We start from the raw sequence: 19,921 nt of genomic DNA on the forward strand, positions 1-19,921 counted from the left end.
GTGATTATTCTGATTTAAAGATCACACCAATGCATTCCCCACAGCAGTTAGGTAAACATGAGGCTAATGGCAGATGTTTTCATTTAAACTACAAAAAGGCACCTCCTATGTGTTAATTCTGAATCAGTGTAATATAGCCAACAAGACTCTGAATGCAGTCAAAGTGAATTTAGGAACAAAATCAATTTGAGATTTAATTAGTCTCTAGTGCATAGTCAGATTTCTAGTATAATACCCCTTGTCTAGTACAACAAACCCAATTTACTGAAAAACAAAAGCTTGTGTTTAAATGTTAATTAGAATTGGCTTTCCTTTCTATAAGAACACTCAAAGCTCTGGGAAAAACAGTACAATATATCTGTAATCGGAATAAATGACTGCCTAACGTGAATGTCAGTGGGGCCCTCAGAAAGACTAGCTAATTACTTGCATGGAAGCACAACACTGTCTCTGCTGTCTTCACCACTCAGTTAAGAATGAGGATAAGAACTTTCAGTTGAGCTATTCAAAGCAATCAAGGTGGTTAGTCACACACCTCGCATTAATTTTGATAGATCTGCTGTTACATCGCTCAGATTGCTTTAAAAACCTCAGCTCACATTGGTTTAGCCCTTTCTCTCCAGGAAGCACTCTACAAACTTAGTCTAGATTCATCTTATAATTTACAGCAGTGAAACCAAGGAGCAATTTAGGAAAGGTTTTCCTGAACCAAGAAACAGTTGATAACACTTAGCACATAAGATTCCCTGTAACATTAAAATTAGTTAACAGGCTACCTAGAGAGTTCGTGGAATCTCACTCTTGGAAGTTTTTAACAGTAGGTTAGACAGACACTTGATTGGGATGGTTTGTCATGAATGAGCCTGCCTTGAGGAAGGGGATGGATTAGGTGACCTTGTAGGTCCCTTCCAGCCTTACTATTAAATGATTCTATAAATACAATACGAGGGAAGGAAGCAGTGGCTCATGCCCCAATCCTAGAGGCTACATGAAGAACTGTAAAATTTAGATGTGGAGTATGGGAATGGTGAGAGGAAAAGGGACTAGCAAGCCACTGACAAGACAGAAATCTTTATGTCCTGATTCCTCTGCAGAAACCACAACTCAGATAATGACCTCAAATCTCCTTGTGGGACGTACCTTTACTCAATAGCCCAATTAAGGGTAGGCAACTGGTGCATAAGCTTTCATGTGGCCAGGGCAGCTGCAATAGGGGGCTTGGAGAATGGCTTCTGCATTGACCCCCTGGTTGTTGGCTACCCTCACAACAGCTGTTCAGGGCACAAACATTCCCAGTTGTGCCCCTGCCTTTACTTTCTAGGCTTGTGCCAACTGGAGCTCTGTCCAGTGAGGGCAGTTAGTTTCCCCTCTCTGACCCTAGCTTCACTGCTGCTGAAAGTCCACACGCAGGGAGAAGCTGAGGGTCCATACCAGAAACTGCTATGATTTCTGCCTGGAAAGAGATTCCCTGAGACATTCAGAAACAGGATGATGGTTCAACTGGGGGCCAATGCAAAAGTGGGAAAGTGAGGGATTCTGGGAAATGTTTCAAGTTAAAGGCAGGCCCAATCACTCTCTCTTGTAGAAAGGCCTACCCCATCCCTTGGGGGTGATTCTTAAGGAAAGGCAGGCAACATGATTGATTCTTAGGGCCCTGCTACACATTTAAATTAAAGCTGAAAAAACCCATCTACAGAGTTATTATTACACATTTTCAAGCACTAACTTTATAGCTGATTCGCTCTTTTTTACAATGGAACAATCATTTTTATTGTGTGCTAATTACTCTGCATGTGTAACTGGTTTAAATTTATTGAGCAACTAACCAATTAATTGTGTGCTAATTACTTTGCATTGTGTCTGGTCTTGCTTTGCATGTGTGGCCAGTCTAAATTTATTGTGAAATTAACCAGTTAATTGTGTAATATATGTAACGTGTAGCAGGGGCCTGAGTTGCATGGCTGAATTGCCTATAACCTCTGTATTCCTTGTAGTTGCTGTAGGACATATCTTGTCCCCGACCCACAGTCCTCAGGGTAAGGAGGAAAGAGGGACAGCATCTTGAAAAAACAGTGGAGGGATCCTTCCTCAAATGACCCCCAGGGGGGATGACCTGCTCATAAATTGTGTGGCATTAAAGAGGTTACATATGATGCTGTGCCTTAAATGGTCCCTCTAGAAACAGGGCAGTTTGGCTAGCTATAACAGATAAAGCAGGGTTGAATGCGAGGCTTAGTTTGAAATTTCGCGTGTGTGGAATCAGGTTCAGTGCCTCTGCTCAAAATCTTGGATACCCTTTCTTTTTCACTTAACACTGCTGTTTTGATTTTTTTTTTAAATGAGCACAACTGAATATAATTTCAGGTTATTTCTATATTAAGAAGGGAATTATTTACCTTTGGATTCTGAAGTGTATTTCCCACATTATTTGAAAGTGCTATTGAGTCCAGAGACTGAAGAACTGTTCTGATTATGAAATGGAAGAACATTTTAAATAAAGGAAATGTAATACTTTCCAAATCATTATCAGAAATATAGTTCAGCCTCCAAATGATAAAGAGCCCATCTGTGTGCCATACTTCAGCTCAGCCAGGAAAGGATTCTTGTGATGAAAATTAAAAGGGACTTCGAAGCAGATAAATGCCAAAAATAATTATGATACATCAAATAAAAATTTCCCCCTCTTCAATACTCTTGGCTATATATTATCACACTTGCCTTGCCATATTGCATGGGAAAAATGCAGCAGTCAAAAACACTGGAAGCCTGAAGCTCATTTTTTCAGTTTATAGAAATTCCATATCATCAGACAATGTTTTTGGTAGGTTCAAATTTAACAAAAATGTTTGGGTTAATGATTCATTTGTGCTGCAAAATGAGCTTAAAAAAGGCATGGCTTTATTATATTATTTTAATATAATGAATGTTTAACCCTCTGTAGAGCACAGAGTAGATTATCATTCAGATGGCTGCTACACTGACCTCGTGGAACCAGCCTGGCTTGAGTTAGCATGTCGGTTCCCTCTGTGAATTAATTGCATGTTTATGTAGTACATGTTCAAACTTCTGCGTGAGACTTGAAAGAAAGACCCGAAAATTTACAGTCATTAATAATCCTATGGCATTTTACACAAAATTGGGTTGTTGTCCCCAGTGTCTTGACCTTGTTCTAGTGCATTATTATTAAACATTACATTGCAGTGTCCAACGCCTCAAATGAGAAGGGGGCCCCACTGAACTGGGTGCTGTGTGACATAGATAAGAAACAATTCTTTTCCCTTTGTAGACTGCAAACCCTCTGATTTACAGCACAGACAGGAAAAGTACACAACTTACAAAAGAGAATGCTGGGGAACTGGCCCAGCTCTGTTTTGCTGTTCATTTTTTTTAAATTGGGGGCAGAGGTTGGGTAAGGAATGGAAGTGGGTTGGGTAGCGGTAAAAGAAAGGGAGGAAGAACAAGAGGGTAGGAAACAGGCCACTCAATGGCTTCTTACTTGCCTGGCCATAGTACGCATGTGGTAGTGAGCCTTAAGAAGGAATAGCAGTGGCTGTATGGATCAGAGAGGAGATGGGATGAAGGAAGGTGAACAAAGGAAGCCTAGACCTAGTCTAGCTGATGTTGTGTTATCAGGTTTACTTATGCAAACTAAACTGATAGAGGCTATCTTTAAATTAATAAGAACGTTCATAAAGGGTACTGCACTGGTTTAACGAGATGGATTTTTAACATTATTCTATTTAATTGCAACCCCCTGGTGCAGACCAAGCTAATACTACCTGGGGAGCCAATACCAGCTGAGTATATGACAGTAGCTCCTGTTCCATTTCAAGCTACATGCAACACAACTCTTTTTAGGTCTCCATACAGATCTGCTAATACACTTCAACACAGATTTGCAGTGCATTCACTCAGATAAGCCAAGAATGAGGCCCTTCTTTTGCCTTCCCAGTTTCACATTCAGAAAACTTCATAACATCTATGGGAAATGGATTAAGAAACCATTCAGTTCAATATCGTGGCCTGCCCTTAACTCATTAGGTAGAAAAATCAATACACTATTTCAGTGAATTGCTAGGAAATCCTATGTTGGGTGACAAACCCTTACCTTCCCGTCCATCCCAAAGAGCAGTTACATGCCTGGAGCAATCTTTCTCTCATTATTTTGAAGAGCCATGGGCAGCACTGACAGAAAAGGGCTCCTTGAAGGAACTGCTTGCTCATCCCTTGCAATATTTCCCAACACTGCCTGTACAAATGCATTGGTAAGGACTTTATTAGAGGGGAGGAATGACAAGGTGGGAGCAAAGGATCTCAGACCAAGGGAAAGATTTTACGGCTGCGTATGCTGGACTCTGTGAAAAATCAATGAAACCCCTTTAAACACACAGGGAAGATGCAAGTCCTGAGGTTAATTCATGGCTGGTGTGTTCCTTTATCAGTCCTCTCTACTAGAAACCAATGGAAAACCCAGCTGGGGCATGTCCTATTTCCTAGAAAAGTTCATCGCACACTCCTAAAATGACAGCCATGAAAAGCATCTGGAAATGAGAAAGTACAAGCATCTGCTTCAGAGGTGTCTTACAGACCTGAAGTCTATAGTGTAGAGACACAATCCTGATAAACAAAGAAATAACCTTTGAGTACTTCAGGGTTCAGCTAAGAAGGAACAGCAAAGAAGGAAAGGAAAAGCAAATTAATCCTCTAAGCAATCTCCTATTTGTACTGCTCCTTTCACCCCACAAAAGGCTAGTCAGATAGATATGAGGTTATTTTCAAAGCCGCAGACCCTGCACTCCCACGTTTTCCCTGGGACTGCAGATCTCCAGAGTGGTTATGGAGAGAATTGTAACCCTCGAGGAATTGGCTGACTTTCTAACGATGACAGCTGTTACATGCCAGGACCAGTAATGCAGGGGTGTGGTAGAATCACAGTCCCTGGATGCTTGGAAGTGCCAGTCAGGCAAGCACTCATCTGGGATAGCCCAAACACAGAGGCCCCTTCTACTTCTGGGACAACCTGTTAGCACGTCTATCTTATCCTGTTAACCTTTTTAGGGCTTGTCTCTGTCCTGGGACAAAATCCATGGACATCTGAAAGCCTACACTTTATCCCAGGATAAATGCAACATGTTTTAGTAGATTATGTCAGCTAAATTCTAGCCTGGGGTGCCCTCCAGGCCTACTTTTCTATTATTCCAAATTTCCCCAATTCTCCACCTTCTGGGGAGGGGAAGGCCATCAGGGGGTAAAAGTCCTGTTAAAGAGCTCCAGTCCTGAGACACCATGGCTCTCTGAAGCCCCCAGGAGAGGGCAGTGCCTTGAAAGGCCCCAGAAGCCAAACTACACAGGAGGAAATGATAGATAGCAACGTCATGCACAGCAGAATTCAAAAGAAGAGCTGGTGAGAAAGGGTCAGCAATGACCCTAATGTGAACCAATTGAATTGGGCAGGCCCATCCAGAGCTAGAGCGGAGAAAATGAGGGTGGAGTGAGGGAAAGGTCAATCCATGTGCTGTAGATGAACTCTTGAACAAGTAAGGGAGGGAGACTGGTGACTTGATATCAGGACACACAGATAGGATGAAGGGCTTGGTTCTGAGGCTGGGTGAGATCTGAGTGCACTTGCATTGTTAGTTAGAAGGGATCAGGGGTCTGTGGGAGGTAGAGGAGGATGCCAGGGCAGCAGCTGGGACAGAAACAATGGAGACAGGAAGAAGTATGATAAGACATACCCCTACTGATCCACTTCCAACTCCTCCTCTCCAGCCTCCCAAACCTCCACTCCACTCTTCTCCTGCTTCTAACACCTCCATCATTTCTCCAGCTTCTGACACCTCCATCTGCTCCTCTCCTGCTTCTGACACCCTCATCTCATCTCCTTCCTCCAAAACCTCCCTCTGTTTCTCTTTACTTGCCTGGCAACCTGCTTTTCCACCTTTCTGGCAACTGCCTTCACTATGACATAACAAGGTTCCAAATGCTCCGCCATCAAATCACCTCATCAGCCCCCAGATAGCCCACTAAGAGCTGGCAGATTTCGTTTTGCAGAGCTCGTGGTGCAGTTGTAAGGCACCAGAGAAGACGCACCCTTTCCCAGGGAGTTTTACGAGCTTTATGAGCTTTGTTTTCAACCCTGAACAACTTATTTGTCAGGGAGGGGACATGCCAGAGGCCTTGCCTTGCCTGAGCACTAGAGGGGTCAGGCATCTGGGAGATCCCTGAAGCTAGTGAAATTGTAGACTACATCAAATTCTGACTTGGATCATGGCGGTTTATTTCAGGCATAGCATTAGGGGAGGGGAGAATTAGATTAGACTACCCCCCATGACTGCTCACTGATGTCCCCTTTTCCAGGTGCAGTGCAGTCCACATAGTACCCATACAAATCAAGTCTCTCTCTCTCACTCCCTGTTTTCCCACTTGACTTTCCTGCCAAGCCTTGACCCTACAGTGGGTGAATACCTGAAGGAAGAGAGCCTTCCTGATAAGGTATAGCTCCCTAAAAATTGAGACCCCTCAGGATTTATTAGTGTGTGACCCAAGGAATAGTTACTCCTTCCCTTTCCTCCGCAATGTTCTTTAGGGTTTGTTATCCATCCTTGCTAGACACATTCCCATCCATTGTTTTGTCTCAGTCTCTTGGGTCCTTTTCTGAACCAACATAAGAATGGAAGAAGTACTATACTGGGTCAAACCTTTTCCTAGATGTTCCTTTAGCCACAAGTACAATATAAAAAAAAGAGCACAATCAAATTCAGCATATAGCTTCAATCACAGGAGGTGCAAACCATTTTGGAAAAGCCAAAATGTTTTATTTTGACACCTTTTTTAGATGAAGTATTTCATTTTTTTGTTTCAAACCCACATTTAGCTAGGGTAAAATATTTAAATACAAGACCCACCACAAACAAAATGTTTCACGTGAGCCAAATATGTTTTTTGAGGGATTCTGGTCACACAACTGAAAAACAAATTATTTGGACAACTCTAATAGCTAGATGTACTTTCCTGCCGATAAACTATATTGGGAAGATTTTGGTTATCAGATGGAAGTTACAAGCCTTCTCTGGTGGTATAACTGGAATACTGATTTAATCTTTTCAGGTAACTTCTATTAAACCATACTGCTGTACCACCAACAGTAGGCTTTGATAAACAAGACAGAATAGAATCAGACTTGCTCTTTCTTAGTAGTGCAACATTGAAAGTAAATCCCAATTAGTCACTACAACAAACAGATGTATAACTTGGGAAGGTGACGTACAGCTAACCAACTATAACCATGCTGAATGGAGTGTTACAATTTTAATTGAGTTTTCTTACTGGGCCATACTGAAGTGCAGAGGAAGCCTCTTATCTCGATTGTCCCTTATGGTTAAGCTTAATGTATGTTTAAAGAATGTCACAGCAAAGTTTTAGAAATGTGGAGGTTTGCTCCCAAAAGTTAGTTCTACATAACAATTCAGTGTTGGTAGTGTACCCTTTCAAAACTGTGTTCCCAACAAGCAAGGAAACTCCACAGTTAAAATGGTCACTGTGGTTTTAAGTACCTGGAGAATCCAATAAACAAACCATTCAATTTTTTTAAACAAGCCTCATGCAAGATACTTTGCTGGGACCCAGAGTAGAGAGATGGGCAAAAGTAGCAGATAATAACAAATATCTTAGCTTAGTTTCCTAGCTTCTAAATGGCTCCTAAATACCTCATCTTAGTTTCCTAGCTTCAGACACAGTTGCAGAACAGCCATGGCATCTCACTACAGAGGTGTGAGGTTAAAGTCTTAGTCCACACTTGCAGTTCACTCAGCAGTAAATGGGTTCCTGGTCATTCAGACTATGGAGTCCAAGGCAGCCAGACAGGATTGCTGACTACATCACTCTCTTGTGAATGGCCTGCAGACTGACTCCACACCACTCATCTAGGCCATAGACCGACCCTGTGAACTAGATTTGGTCTGCAGACCGACCCTATGCCACTCATCCAAGCTTACAGGGCTAGATGAGTTGGGCACCACTGGAATAGATGAACTTTTAAGGTCCTTTCCATCCCTATTTTTCTGTGATTCTATTCACAGTCACACCCTACGTATTTACATTCTGTATTTGCAGAAGCGAAGCGAAAAAAAAAAGTGCTTTTTGCCAAGCCTTGTTGATCTGGACCCTAATCAGATGTGCCTGCCACAGTGGTCATAAAAGCTTTCCTGGCACAGACCCTGCACCCCAATTTTCACAGCTGCAGATCAGCTGTAACAATGTGCTGCATGAATGTTAACAGGCACATATGCAAAGGTGCTACCCAAATAACAGACTCCAGAAGCATGTGATACAAACCAAAACCCCCCTGAAACCCACCAATCCTTACTGTACTGCACAGCGTATTGTGTGCTTTTGATGACATCTGCTTTTTGCCCATTAACTATAGTAGTCTGGAGATAGTGGACTTTAAAATTATTACATTTAATCAGCTGATTTTGGTTATGTTAATGAGATCTAGACCTGTATAGATGCTAGATTTCCATTTCATGAAGGATTTGGAGATTTCAACTCAGAATAAAAACATAACCTTTCAGAATTCTTAACAAATAAATACTCTCCCCACAAACCCCTCTGGGTCAATCAAACTACCTTATTTATTTATTTTTTTTTTTAAATATAAACCAGAATTCAAAATTAAAAGAAGAAACAAAAAGTAATTTCCTTTCCAAATTAAAAATCAAAATGGCTCATTATGAGGTTACTGAAACAGAACTTTCTGGCATGGTGGCACGCGTCTCCCTCCCTCTGTGTTCTTTAGAAATAATATTCCAGCCAAATTGACCTTATTTTGGAAAAGCTTTTTGAGTGTCATAAAATTACTCTGACCAGCTCTCAGGCTAACTACAGCTGAGGTAAGCAGCTTGGGGATGAGTATTAATAGATGGAGGAAATTGGAACACTGGTTTCTGATGTATGGCTATGCTCTTCTTATTTTATGCCCATGTATTTCAAGGAGTACAATGGAGCACTTCACACCAGTGTCACAAGAAATGCAAGGTCAATTGAGTATAAAATACTGACTTTTGTATGATTAATAACTCTGCAAAAGATATTTTTCTGTAAGACACGTGACATACACAGGGTGTGCAATGGTATGCAGAAGTGTGTGGTTGAGGTGGCTGGCACTGGCTGCAACCAGAAGCAAAGTTGATAAAAACATATGATCAGATACTCTACACATTAAAAACTGTCAATACACTAAGAACAGGAACATTTCCATTAGTAATACCTATCTGCCCACAATACTGTCCTGTGGGGAGGACAGGAGGTGGGGGGGGGGGATGGAGTTGGGAGTAGTGAGGGGAGAAGAACTCTGGATCAGGAATGCTGAATCCAAATCACATGTGTGTTTCATGGCTAACTGCTTGGGAAAAAAGTATTGTGGCTATCATGATGTGACTCTTTGCTGGGGTTATGCAGAAGCTATGTCATATCTATACAGTAGGAAATCCAAGAACAGACACTGACCTATCTTGTTTAGGAGAGGGCTCCCCTAAACAATTCAAGCACATCTTTCGGAAAGGGCAGTCTACTCATTCCTGAGTCAAGTTTCAGTCTTACCCTTGATGTTTATTGCTGGCAATACGATAGACATCTTTGGCCTTCTAGTCTTATTATGAGTGGTGGCTGGCAGCAGTAGGTGATCCTGGAAAACATGAAATGACACGTTTCATTTGTACTGGAAGCAACGCATTAAGAAAATTCCTTTCCATTCTGTGTTACATACATTGCACAAAAATCTATTTATGATGGCCTGGCATTTTCAGACTGTTCAAAGGAAGCTTCCAAAAGTCACAGCAAACTTCCCATATTGTATAACCAGAAGAAATCCCTATCACATGTGGCAGCCTCTAAAAGAGCCTTGATCATCGCATGGAAGGGGATGGATAAATCTATTAGATGCTGGTTCACCACAGCCCTCATGTACGTGATTAAATTTAACTTGACTTCAGTGGGATTTAAGGATGCAGCTAGGGGCTCTGCTGGACTGGAACCTTTGCTTGCCAGTGTTGTTTGGTTTATACAAGTCTCATCTTGTTGTATCTAAGACAAGGCCTACAATGCAAATTTTTACCAGCAGATACATACCAGTTTGGGATGTGATAAAGTGTGACAAGGCCCTCAGCTGTGCTGACTACTGCCCCCAGAACAGATAAGTTATACTGGCACAACAGTGCTCATGCCAGGATAGCTAAGTTCACTAAGTGGGAGAAGGGGCTAGAGTAAGCTGTCTTTGCAGAGTGCTGTTTCATGTCTGTAAATGGTGTCCTCAGTAGGAGTGTTTGGCCAGTACAGTACAGCAAGGTGCTTCCAATGTGGACTTGGCCTAATAGGCAAGAAATGGTTTTCCTCTGCCTTTCTGATGAAAGCCAATGAACTGAGATGCGTTGGGTTTGCGGCCTAGGAAAAAGAAGTTATTTTCTTATTAACAGAACTGTTCAAACACAAGAGGCAGCAGCCCAAGCATCTCCATTACTGCCTCATCATATCAACCTATGTGGACTCTAAGAACTGAAGAAGGGTTCAGTTTCCAGTCCTCTTCAAAACTCAGCCTTCCTGCCAAAGTGCTAATGGTTGTTACAAACAGGTTATCAAACAGCTGTTAGGGAAGGAATTACTTTTGGTCATTCTTAGTATCCAAGTTTTTATTTGCTCTTTGTATATATTCATTTAGATTTCTAAACTGCCTCAGGCTTTAGACATTTTTATGAGTTTGAACTATAAAAAAAATTAAACTGACAATCACCAAACACTTTCTTCCACTTCCAAGGTACAAAATCACAGTTCTCCAGCTGCAATTAGCAGCAAACATCTTGGGGGCCAATTCTTCTCAAAGTTACATCATTGTTAGCCCACAGATTTCATGGAACTGAGGAGCAAACCCAGCCTATTTGTAAAACTTTAGATATACGGTACAGAGACGTGTAAAGAAAGCTTTGTGATGTTCTTCATTACCAGACTGGCTTATGTGCCTTACCCTTTCAAAGACCCAGCTTTCATCCCAGAGTCTGACATTCTCTTCCTGTATCAGCTGTTATGCCTGAGTGATCCTGCTGTGATTCAAGTGAGCTGAAGCAGATTTAAAGTTGGGGGTGGGGGGTTTGTTACACTTCTGTTGCTACAGAACCATTCAGATGAAATAGCTACATCACTGGTATTCTTTCAGATCAATATAAATGTTATATTTATGTACAGCCTGAAATAGTAGGAAGAGCCAGAAATCAGGATTAAGGTTCATGGGCAGGGGTATTTTTCAGAAGTCCACATGTTGCTTCATGCAAGGCAGTGCTATTTGCCTCCCAATTTAATGAGGACTGTATTTACTTAATTTTTCTTTAAACAAATGCACACTTGTTCTGTATGAATTCCATGGTGCTGTAAGGGAGTTCTTGATATGAAGCTGTTAGATGAACCAATATGTTAGGTATTTTGCAAAACAATACACTTTGTGCTTTTTCAGCAATGAAAAATAAAACAGATTACTGTCCACGGCAGTACAAAACAACCTCAATAAATAACTTGATTGAAAAACAACCCTGGCTCTGAAACCACAGCAACAATCATGCTGGCACTAAATACTAAAAACTCAACATTCAAGTGTTGTTGAAGTTATGACAAAGCTCAGCGAAGGACATCAACTTCACAGAAAAAGATATTATGAAAATCAACACAAAATGTCCCAAGGGAATTACTTAATGATAAGATCAACATTAGGTTTCATTCCCTAGCAGGGAATCTGAAGACTGTTTTTAATGCTGGGGCTTTTTTTGCTTTTTTTGTATTTTATGATCTTGATTTTTTTTTTCCAAAGGAATTTTTCTTCTAAAGGTATAAATAAAAGAGTATTTTTTATCAAACACTGGAGCTGCTTCTTACATGAATAATAAACTTGTTAATGATTAGCAGATTTAACTTTGTAATTATTACAGGATCTCTTTGATCAAAAACTTTAACGCCAGTGAAACAGCCGGCACTTTAACATGTTTTTGGTAGTATACTTATTTAGAAAATGAGAGGAAGTATCTATCTGAAAGCCACTATGCTGAAACAAAGCAGCAGCATTACAAACATACCAAATTACCATTCAGCACAGTAACAAAGCAAAACCCCGTTTAAACTGTATGGCATTCATACAAATATTTGCTTCCTAAGATGCGTTTCTAAAAAGGTACCAGTGCTGGAAAAGGCCCTGGTTAGGAAGGTTAGAACAAACACCTCTGAGCAGATACAGAGCAGACACTGTCAATGCCAGCTTCCCTGCAATGGTCCCTGGATAGCTATAGATGCCAGTGCAATCATCTCACACCTCCCTCACGAACTCCCCTCAGACCCCTCGTCATCGCTGAGCTGAAAGTCTTGGCTTCAATCTACAAGGCACTTAATAGATTCCAACCTAGCTAACTTAGAGGTGATTTGCCTTCCATGACTGTCCAAACAGCCAAGTGACACAGGACTGGTATAACCTGGGCATATCCCGGTTCCATCAATCAGCCACAAAGAACATTGGTGTGGTCCTGGCAAAAGCATCATTTACCAGAAGAGAATAACTTGTGCCTGTTAATCCAATGTTTCAGGATTTCTCCTTGATTGCCTGTAGGGGCCAGGAAGTTCCTGGCTTCGTTCTTCTATTCAGAGTTACACTGATTGCCAAATTTGGAGCCAGGAAGAAACATTTCTTTTACATCAGCTTGGCAAGGACTTTTGGAGGGGAGTGGGGAGAGGGAGGGTTGCCTTCCTCTAGTGTAGAACATGGTTCTTTTCTAATCATCTTCTGCATACATATTAGCAACAACTTCCCTGTCATTGTAGTGGCAGGGCATTAGCAGTGTCCTTGCCTCTCCTGTTTTTACCTATAGTATGTTATAGGATCCTCTAGGTGTTATGAGTACTGTGTTTTGTAGTACATGTGAGGGTCTGAAGTGGTCTTTATGTAGGCGGTACTTACATATGCAGGCTTCTGGAACAAATGGCCCAGGAGGTCTCTTCCAGCCTGTGTTCCTATAACTAAACCTAGCATTCAGATCAAGGTGTACAACATAGCACTTCTACTCAGTCTCTCTCAGAAGTTAATCTTTTACAAAAAATCTGCTGCCCCAGAAGAACAAAGAAAGACATCTTTTTTTCCGGACCACAGTTACAGCTACTACACAATTAAAAGGACCATACAACAAACAGTCCCATTAACCAAAACCTGCAATGAGATGATGCAGACTCCTGTCTACTGGAAACCAGAATGAAACTCATTTCACACAGAATTACTGGAAAGCCTTCAGATGATGACTTTCTGTTGTTGCTGCACAGGGTCAGCATTGAACCTTCAAATTAAAATTGAAAGGCATGAGGCTCCTGTGAGCAAAGAGACAAAGGCTAGCAACAGATGTTGGGTTTGTCCCAGGACAAGTTATGCCAATGTTTGTTCCAGAAGAGAAAATGTACACACATCATTCTTCCAATCAGGATTTAGTGAACAGCTGAATGCACTACTGTTTTCTACTACTGATTCAAAAATGCAATCGCAGAACAACCATTCAGACATACTTTGCATTGTTCCAGGACAAATTGTTAGCACTTCTTATCTTTTTATGGGGTTGTCCAACAGACGTGGATGTTTGAAAACGTATACTTTATCACAGGGTAAGATGATTTCTCCCAAGACAAATCATAGAATCATAGACGAGACATCTGTTTCTAGCCTAAACGGGCTGAGTTCTGGCTGGGGTTCTTGCGGGGAACACTTTGGAAGACTCTGTGTGCACGCTTTGCTGTAGTGTAGTTTCACAGTAGGACCTCCAGAAGCCCCTTTTCAGTGCAGGAGAAGGCAACAGTCTGGGCCTAGCAGCAGGCCCCAGGGACTGCTCTCTGATTGGTTCCTGATAACACTATGTTTCATTTTATTGAGCAGTGTTAGTCTCTGGGTTAACTACCATAGCTTTGTTACACTTTGTTGCTAAAATGGCATATTGTGCTTGAGGAGAAGAAAAGGAGCCTCTGGAAGGAATAGCAAGAGAGAAAGCTGGAGATCCGAGGAGGACAGGAGAACACAAGGAAATGGCCAGACTGATATTAGGGATGCTCAGAGGCTGTTTGGTGCTCTGCACAATAAAGAGTGGTTTGAAGTAGAGCTGTCTGCTGTGCTATATGCATGGTGTTGGCACTCAGATCTTCTCGCCCCTTCTTCTTCCCCCCATTCCTCCCAGGACCTATGGCGAGGAGTCTCTGAGTTGGGGTTGCCATGGATAGGTGGGGGAGCACGGTCTCCAAGCCGGAGGCTTGCCCCTCTAGATGCTATGCCAGGCCTGGCTGAAGGGGTTCTTCCAAAAGGATCACCAGGCATGGCTTTTTGTTGAGGGGGAAGGAAGAAGTGTCCCAAGGCACAGCTTCTTCTGAAAATCCGTGACAGCCCATTTTGTCATTTTGTTGGGTTAACAGTTCCTCCAAACAGCTAGACAGAACCTGCCCACAAAATGGGAGACAAAACAATAATGCAGAGCACTATTATGTGAAAGAGCTGCTTCTGCTAACCAAAGCTAAGACTTTTAAATGGACTTCCTTTCCTATTCTGGGGTACAGAATGTCTGTGAAACAGCACTGGGCTTGGTTGCGTGCTCATATGCCAATCCACAAGCTAGTGGTCTGTTTTTATAGTTACAGTTCAAACAAGTAGGGGAAACAAATAGAGGCTTTCATTCCCAAAAGAGATAGTGAGACAGTGAAGTCATGCAACTTGCATGTTTGTATGCAGGCTTTGGAGTTTTCATACAACTCCCTTGTACTCCAGCAGGGCCTTTGGAAAAGAAAGATATGTTAAGAGGCCAGTATACATTAAGGCCAAACTCTTAGCAAATATTAACTTTGAGGATCGCTTGGAAGTTGAGGACAACTCAACTGTGCCCAGATAAATACAGTATTTTGCAATTTGCTCTGAGTTGCAGAGATTCACTGTTTTGATGCACCCGCATCTCTAACAGGCAGGTGTGCACCCTGGCTACATGGCTAATTTGCAAGGTCTGCCTTTGTCCAAACAGAGGAATCTGCATTGAAGACAAGAATATTAGCAGGCAGAACTCAGCAGCACAGCTTTAGTCTTTGGTTCATTAGGAATAGGAAAATCACAGCTCACAAGCCGCACGCAACCCCCAGGAGATTGACTATAGCTCCTGAAGCTGAGGCACTTCACAGAGCACACACCAGAGTCAAAACTTTCCGTCCTGATACTCATGGCCATGTCAAGTTTTTGTTTATAGCTAGCTAGGAGTAGAAAGTTTGGCCACACTGGTCTAATGTTTGGCTACCTATAATGTTTTCTTGCCACAATCCTGATGCTTCCTTTGAAAGTAATACAAAAACATCTGCCCATGGATGTAAAGACTAATGATTAGAAAGGAATGAGAAAGAGACAATTCTTTAAAGATTTTTTTTGCAGTATGTGATGTGTTGGACAGGCAGACATTATTTTGTTTAATTCCTAAAGTATGTTTAAATTCCACAAAGGGGGGAGGGAATAAATGATTACTCATCTCCAGTTTTAACACCAGACAAAAAACACTTAAGTGAAAATGTTATTTGTGATATTAAATGCAGGCAATAAAACTGAATAAAAAGAGTAAAAACAAATCCTAAAAGGTAGCATCTGCTTCATTAGAGCAAGTGTCATCCAGAGGCAGAATAAATCACAACTCTTACCCTACAACAGATGGCTTTGGCTTGGGCCAAGATTTACACTTTGATGAGATGACAATTTAAACAGATGACCCAAACTAGAGCGTGCTGGCATGGCCACTGGAAAAATATCAGCCTGGAAAGACAGCATTTCCAAATGAGGCTTTAGCTTCAGCATTCTCATTTTGTTCCTGATTATCTTTGGTGATATCAAAGCCAGATGACCTACATATCACAAAATCCAGACCGTTCATTTAGTATGTTTGAAATACAGTAATTCAGGCTTTTCTGGGGCTAAAGTATATAAACTTATCTTCCCCTAATAAACATATTTATCAAGCCTCTACTCCCACAAAGTGTTCAGAGGACTGTATGAGTAAGAAGTGATTAAATCTTGCTGTAATTGATTTAGAACATTTAAAACATTAATAAATGATTTGCCGGATGAAATGGAATGCCAACGCCTATGGATAAACCAGCACATTAAAACAAGTTAACAAGAGGTGGAGAATTACTTTGCAGCAGCTGAGATAGGATAACTGTTCATGTGCCCACAAGTATCCTGCAATAACAGTACAAGTTAAACCAAGGCAAGCTTGAATAAAAAGCATGAATGAAAGGGGGCTAAGCCGCCCTTATTTATCTTTCACTTAACACAGGATAATTGCAAATGTGCATCCACTCACTGTGGTTCAGCTGCTCACAGTAAATTCTCACACTCCCTTAACTCACTTTAATGTGATCATCTGTCTGCAAGCTAACTGAATCTTGCTACTCTTTAAGAGATTCAAGTGCTTGCAAACCTGCTTATGGACACAATATGGGATATCATAATAATTCAGCAATGCGATTTGCAAGGGTTGTGTTACAAAATGATGTGGTTATTATACCAAGGTACTTTACATAAGATCAAAGATATTAGTGCTCCCATTTGGATTGTTATACGCTGGCGCCCTAAATACCCGCTGTACTTGCAAAGGGCAATGGAACTTTTTCCCACTGTGCTAGAAATTCACAGTACTGCCATCTCTTCATTTTTTTAGTTTTAATCTCATATGATACTTGGCTTGTTTCTTAAAGCTCTGTCTCTTGGAGTCATGTGTATATGTGAGAAACTCACCTTTAATTTTATAAAAGTTCGAGGTTACAGTTCCATAGAAAAGCTTGGAAATGTGACCTGATTATATGTAACGTGTTAAAAAACCATAAACTAAACAAACAGTTCCAAACAGGGTATTTTTTATTTTAAATCTCAGGATTTTTTGAGGGCCTGACACTTGGCTTGTAAATGATTAGTACTGGGATTGCTGATGCTCTCTGGTTTCACTGCAATCAGTGAAACAGCAACTAATTTCCACCCTATCAACTGGCTATAGATACTCTTCCATGATGGGTGACATTCCATATATTCATAGATATTTCTATGATGCTCTCACCATATCATCTAAATATCTTATGAACAAGGATGAATTTATTGCATGGGGGGTGGAGGGGAGCAAGAGTGGTAATAGGTAAAATTTTGAAAACTAACTGAGAAGCTATAGGCCAGATTTTCAAAGGGATTTAGCTCTTCCACCTTAGTCACAAGGTCTTTTTTCCTCTCCCCCATGTTATCTACCTCACAAGATCATCCCTTCTCTACATCTTTCTTAACCTCACAGGACAGTTGTCATATTCATGTATGAATAATACCTTTTTTTAAAAGTGTTTTCAAATCTTTTGCTTAAAGGGATTTCCAAGGTGGACAATAATTATGAAGGTTAACTTCATTATAATGAATAAAATGTCAATAAATATTGCTTTCTATTGGTCTATCATGTTAAATATGTTACTGAATCTTCTATTGAAGTATGCTATGCTCATCTGTACACAACTCCTCTTTCGGATGTGGCAATTAAAAAAGTGGAACTATGCTTTCAACACTGTCATAATAGGACTGGCTCCATAAGTGTACGTGTTTGGGCAGCAAAAGAGAAGGGGCCTTTCTAACAGGAAAGGGAAATCTGCAATGTGCTCCATGCCTGATTGCTCTGATTCTCATTTGCACCCATAACCCCTTTTAAACTACCAGAGTGCTAAGAGGGGCCCTAGTGGAAATGAGAATCAGGCCTGTGTGTGTCTGTTTCTAGTTTTCCCTCCATCAGTTCCAAACACAACTGCAGAGAACATGTAGATAATTTTATGAACTGGTAAAGGAAGTGGTTGTATAGCTTCACTATTGATGTGTTTGAGTGATGACATCCATATGGTATTCCCCAGATACAGCATACGGAGTACGGAGCAAATCCATTTTATAAAGCCAACAATACTCTTTCTGTTGCTCTGGGGAAGGACAAGCAAAGTAAGTAAGTAACTATGGCACTATGCTTTTGGAGGTGTAATGGTTACCTAGGTAGCCTATTCCCTGCATCTGGACAGGAAGGGAAAGGTTTTATACAGAAATGAGACAGGAGCTCCAGAAAGTGGAAGAGTGATCCAGATTCAGATTCTGGCATATGGATTTTATGATAGCATTTGGCCTTTTAACACATCCTGACTCACTGAACACATCCACACACCAGTGATGTGTGTAGTCAAAGGGAAAATGTCTGCCACAGCAAGAGATGGAGCCTTATCAACAAAGCTCCCAGACCCCATAATCTTTCTCTACAAGCCCTAAAGGACCAGCCCTGTGAGCATAACAGCAAGCTCTTTGAGCTGTACTAATCAGCAGTCTGAAGTGACTTTAAACAGGACTCTGTCCCAGTTAAATATGAAGTTGTGTTCCATACTGCGTTGGGTAATACATTCCTTAGCACAATCTCATTTCTCAGTATACCCGAACCTCAAGAGTTCGGAAATCAGCACCCAAACCTTAAACCTTGTGATATCATTATTTAAAAATACATTCCCTGGTTTTTAGCTAATTTCAAGATTTTGGGGTATCTGTCCCCACCAATGTTAAAACTCGTAGAATGGCAATACAGGAACTGACATCTTGGAGCATGGTTCCCGCTTTTACAATTTTTCTATTTTTTTTTTTTTTTGCCCAAAGTGCTTTCATGAACACTGATGCGGGTCCCGTTCCAATGTTCCTAGCACAGGTTGTTTTTATAGCCTGTGCTTTGCATGGAATGATGAAGCAGTGATACAGGATTTTTTATTTAAGCGATCTACCAGAAACGGTCTAATCCCACAGTTAATAAAATGTTCTATAGTCTTGGATTACACACCTTTCTGACATTCCCAGACAAGATTTTAATAAGTAACAGCTAACCGTTACTCCGGAACAGCTTCTGGATACTTTATCACAGCAAAATACACTGTTCTTATCCACTCTAGTTGCCACGAGGCACTTTTTAGAGAGAAGTCTTTCATGCCTGTTATCATCAACTGTGCTGTCCCAGGATGTGATCTAGTCAAAGCTCACAAGCTAAATAAGTCAGGCTGGAATGGAGATGCCCAGGGAAAGCTTAGTCTCCTAATGGAAATGAGGAAGGCGATTCAGTAAGCAGCATGCTTTCTTTTGGGCAACTGCTACCACTGATTTATAAGGCAAGCTTTACTGCCCAAGTATGAGGATAAAATTGTGCCCTGTAACATCAGGACTAAACCAATCCCAAATACAAAAATGATGCAGTATTAGATTGAAGAGGTGAGTAGGGAACCAGAGATGAAGTGGACAGCCAGTCTTATATGTTGCTGACATGCCTGCATGCTGTATCCTCTCTGCAGCTCATGAATGAATAAAGCAAGTCAGGGAGACAGAAGCTTTCTATTTTATTTTTCTGTCCTCTTGTAATCAGCATGTTTTATTAGAGAACAAAACTAATCTTAAAAGTTACTGCTCACCCATAATCAAAGGAAAGGTGGACTCCCTTTTCCATAAGAGACTCCCTTCCAAAGACTCCCTTTTTCACAAGAATTTTGTGACAGGAAAGGACATTTTTATTCAACATTTTTCTTCTGAGGTCTTACACAGAATGTAAATGAAAAAAATTGCAACATGATTAAAATTTTAATGTTTGAATTCAAAGTTCTTTAAAGTTTTGGCTTTGTTTTTATTTCTTTCTCAACACAACATTTGAAATGTTTCCTACAGTGTAGTTGGCCTTGGATCAATACCCAGATTATGTTTCTGAAAAATTAATATAAATCATATTAGTTCTTTTAATACTACTTCTACCAACACACAGCTGGGGGTTTGCTGTCTTTAAAAGGAGGGGATGTTATAATGGTGATA

The 19,921-nt window shown here is 41.0% G+C and overlaps 1 protein-coding gene across 1 annotated transcript in view; it reads right to left on the bottom strand.

Annotated features, from left to right (window-relative positions):
• The window catches only part of ATF6 (activating transcription factor 6), a 170,857-nt gene that overhangs the window by 26,531 nt on the left and 124,405 nt on the right, over positions 1-19,921 (bottom strand). Inside the window, exon 16 of the mRNA XM_025194380.1 lies at positions 9,601-9,685. Coding sequence (XP_025050165.1) covers positions 9,601-9,685 — 85 coding nt within the window. The remainder of the gene's footprint in view (positions 1-9,600; positions 9,686-19,921) is intronic.

Source organism: Alligator sinensis, unplaced genomic scaffold (assembly GCF_000455745.1).
Source record: "Alligator sinensis unplaced genomic scaffold, ASM45574v1 scaffold647_2, whole genome shotgun sequence".
Classification (NCBI taxonomy): domain Eukaryota; kingdom Metazoa; phylum Chordata; order Crocodylia; family Alligatoridae; genus Alligator; species Alligator sinensis.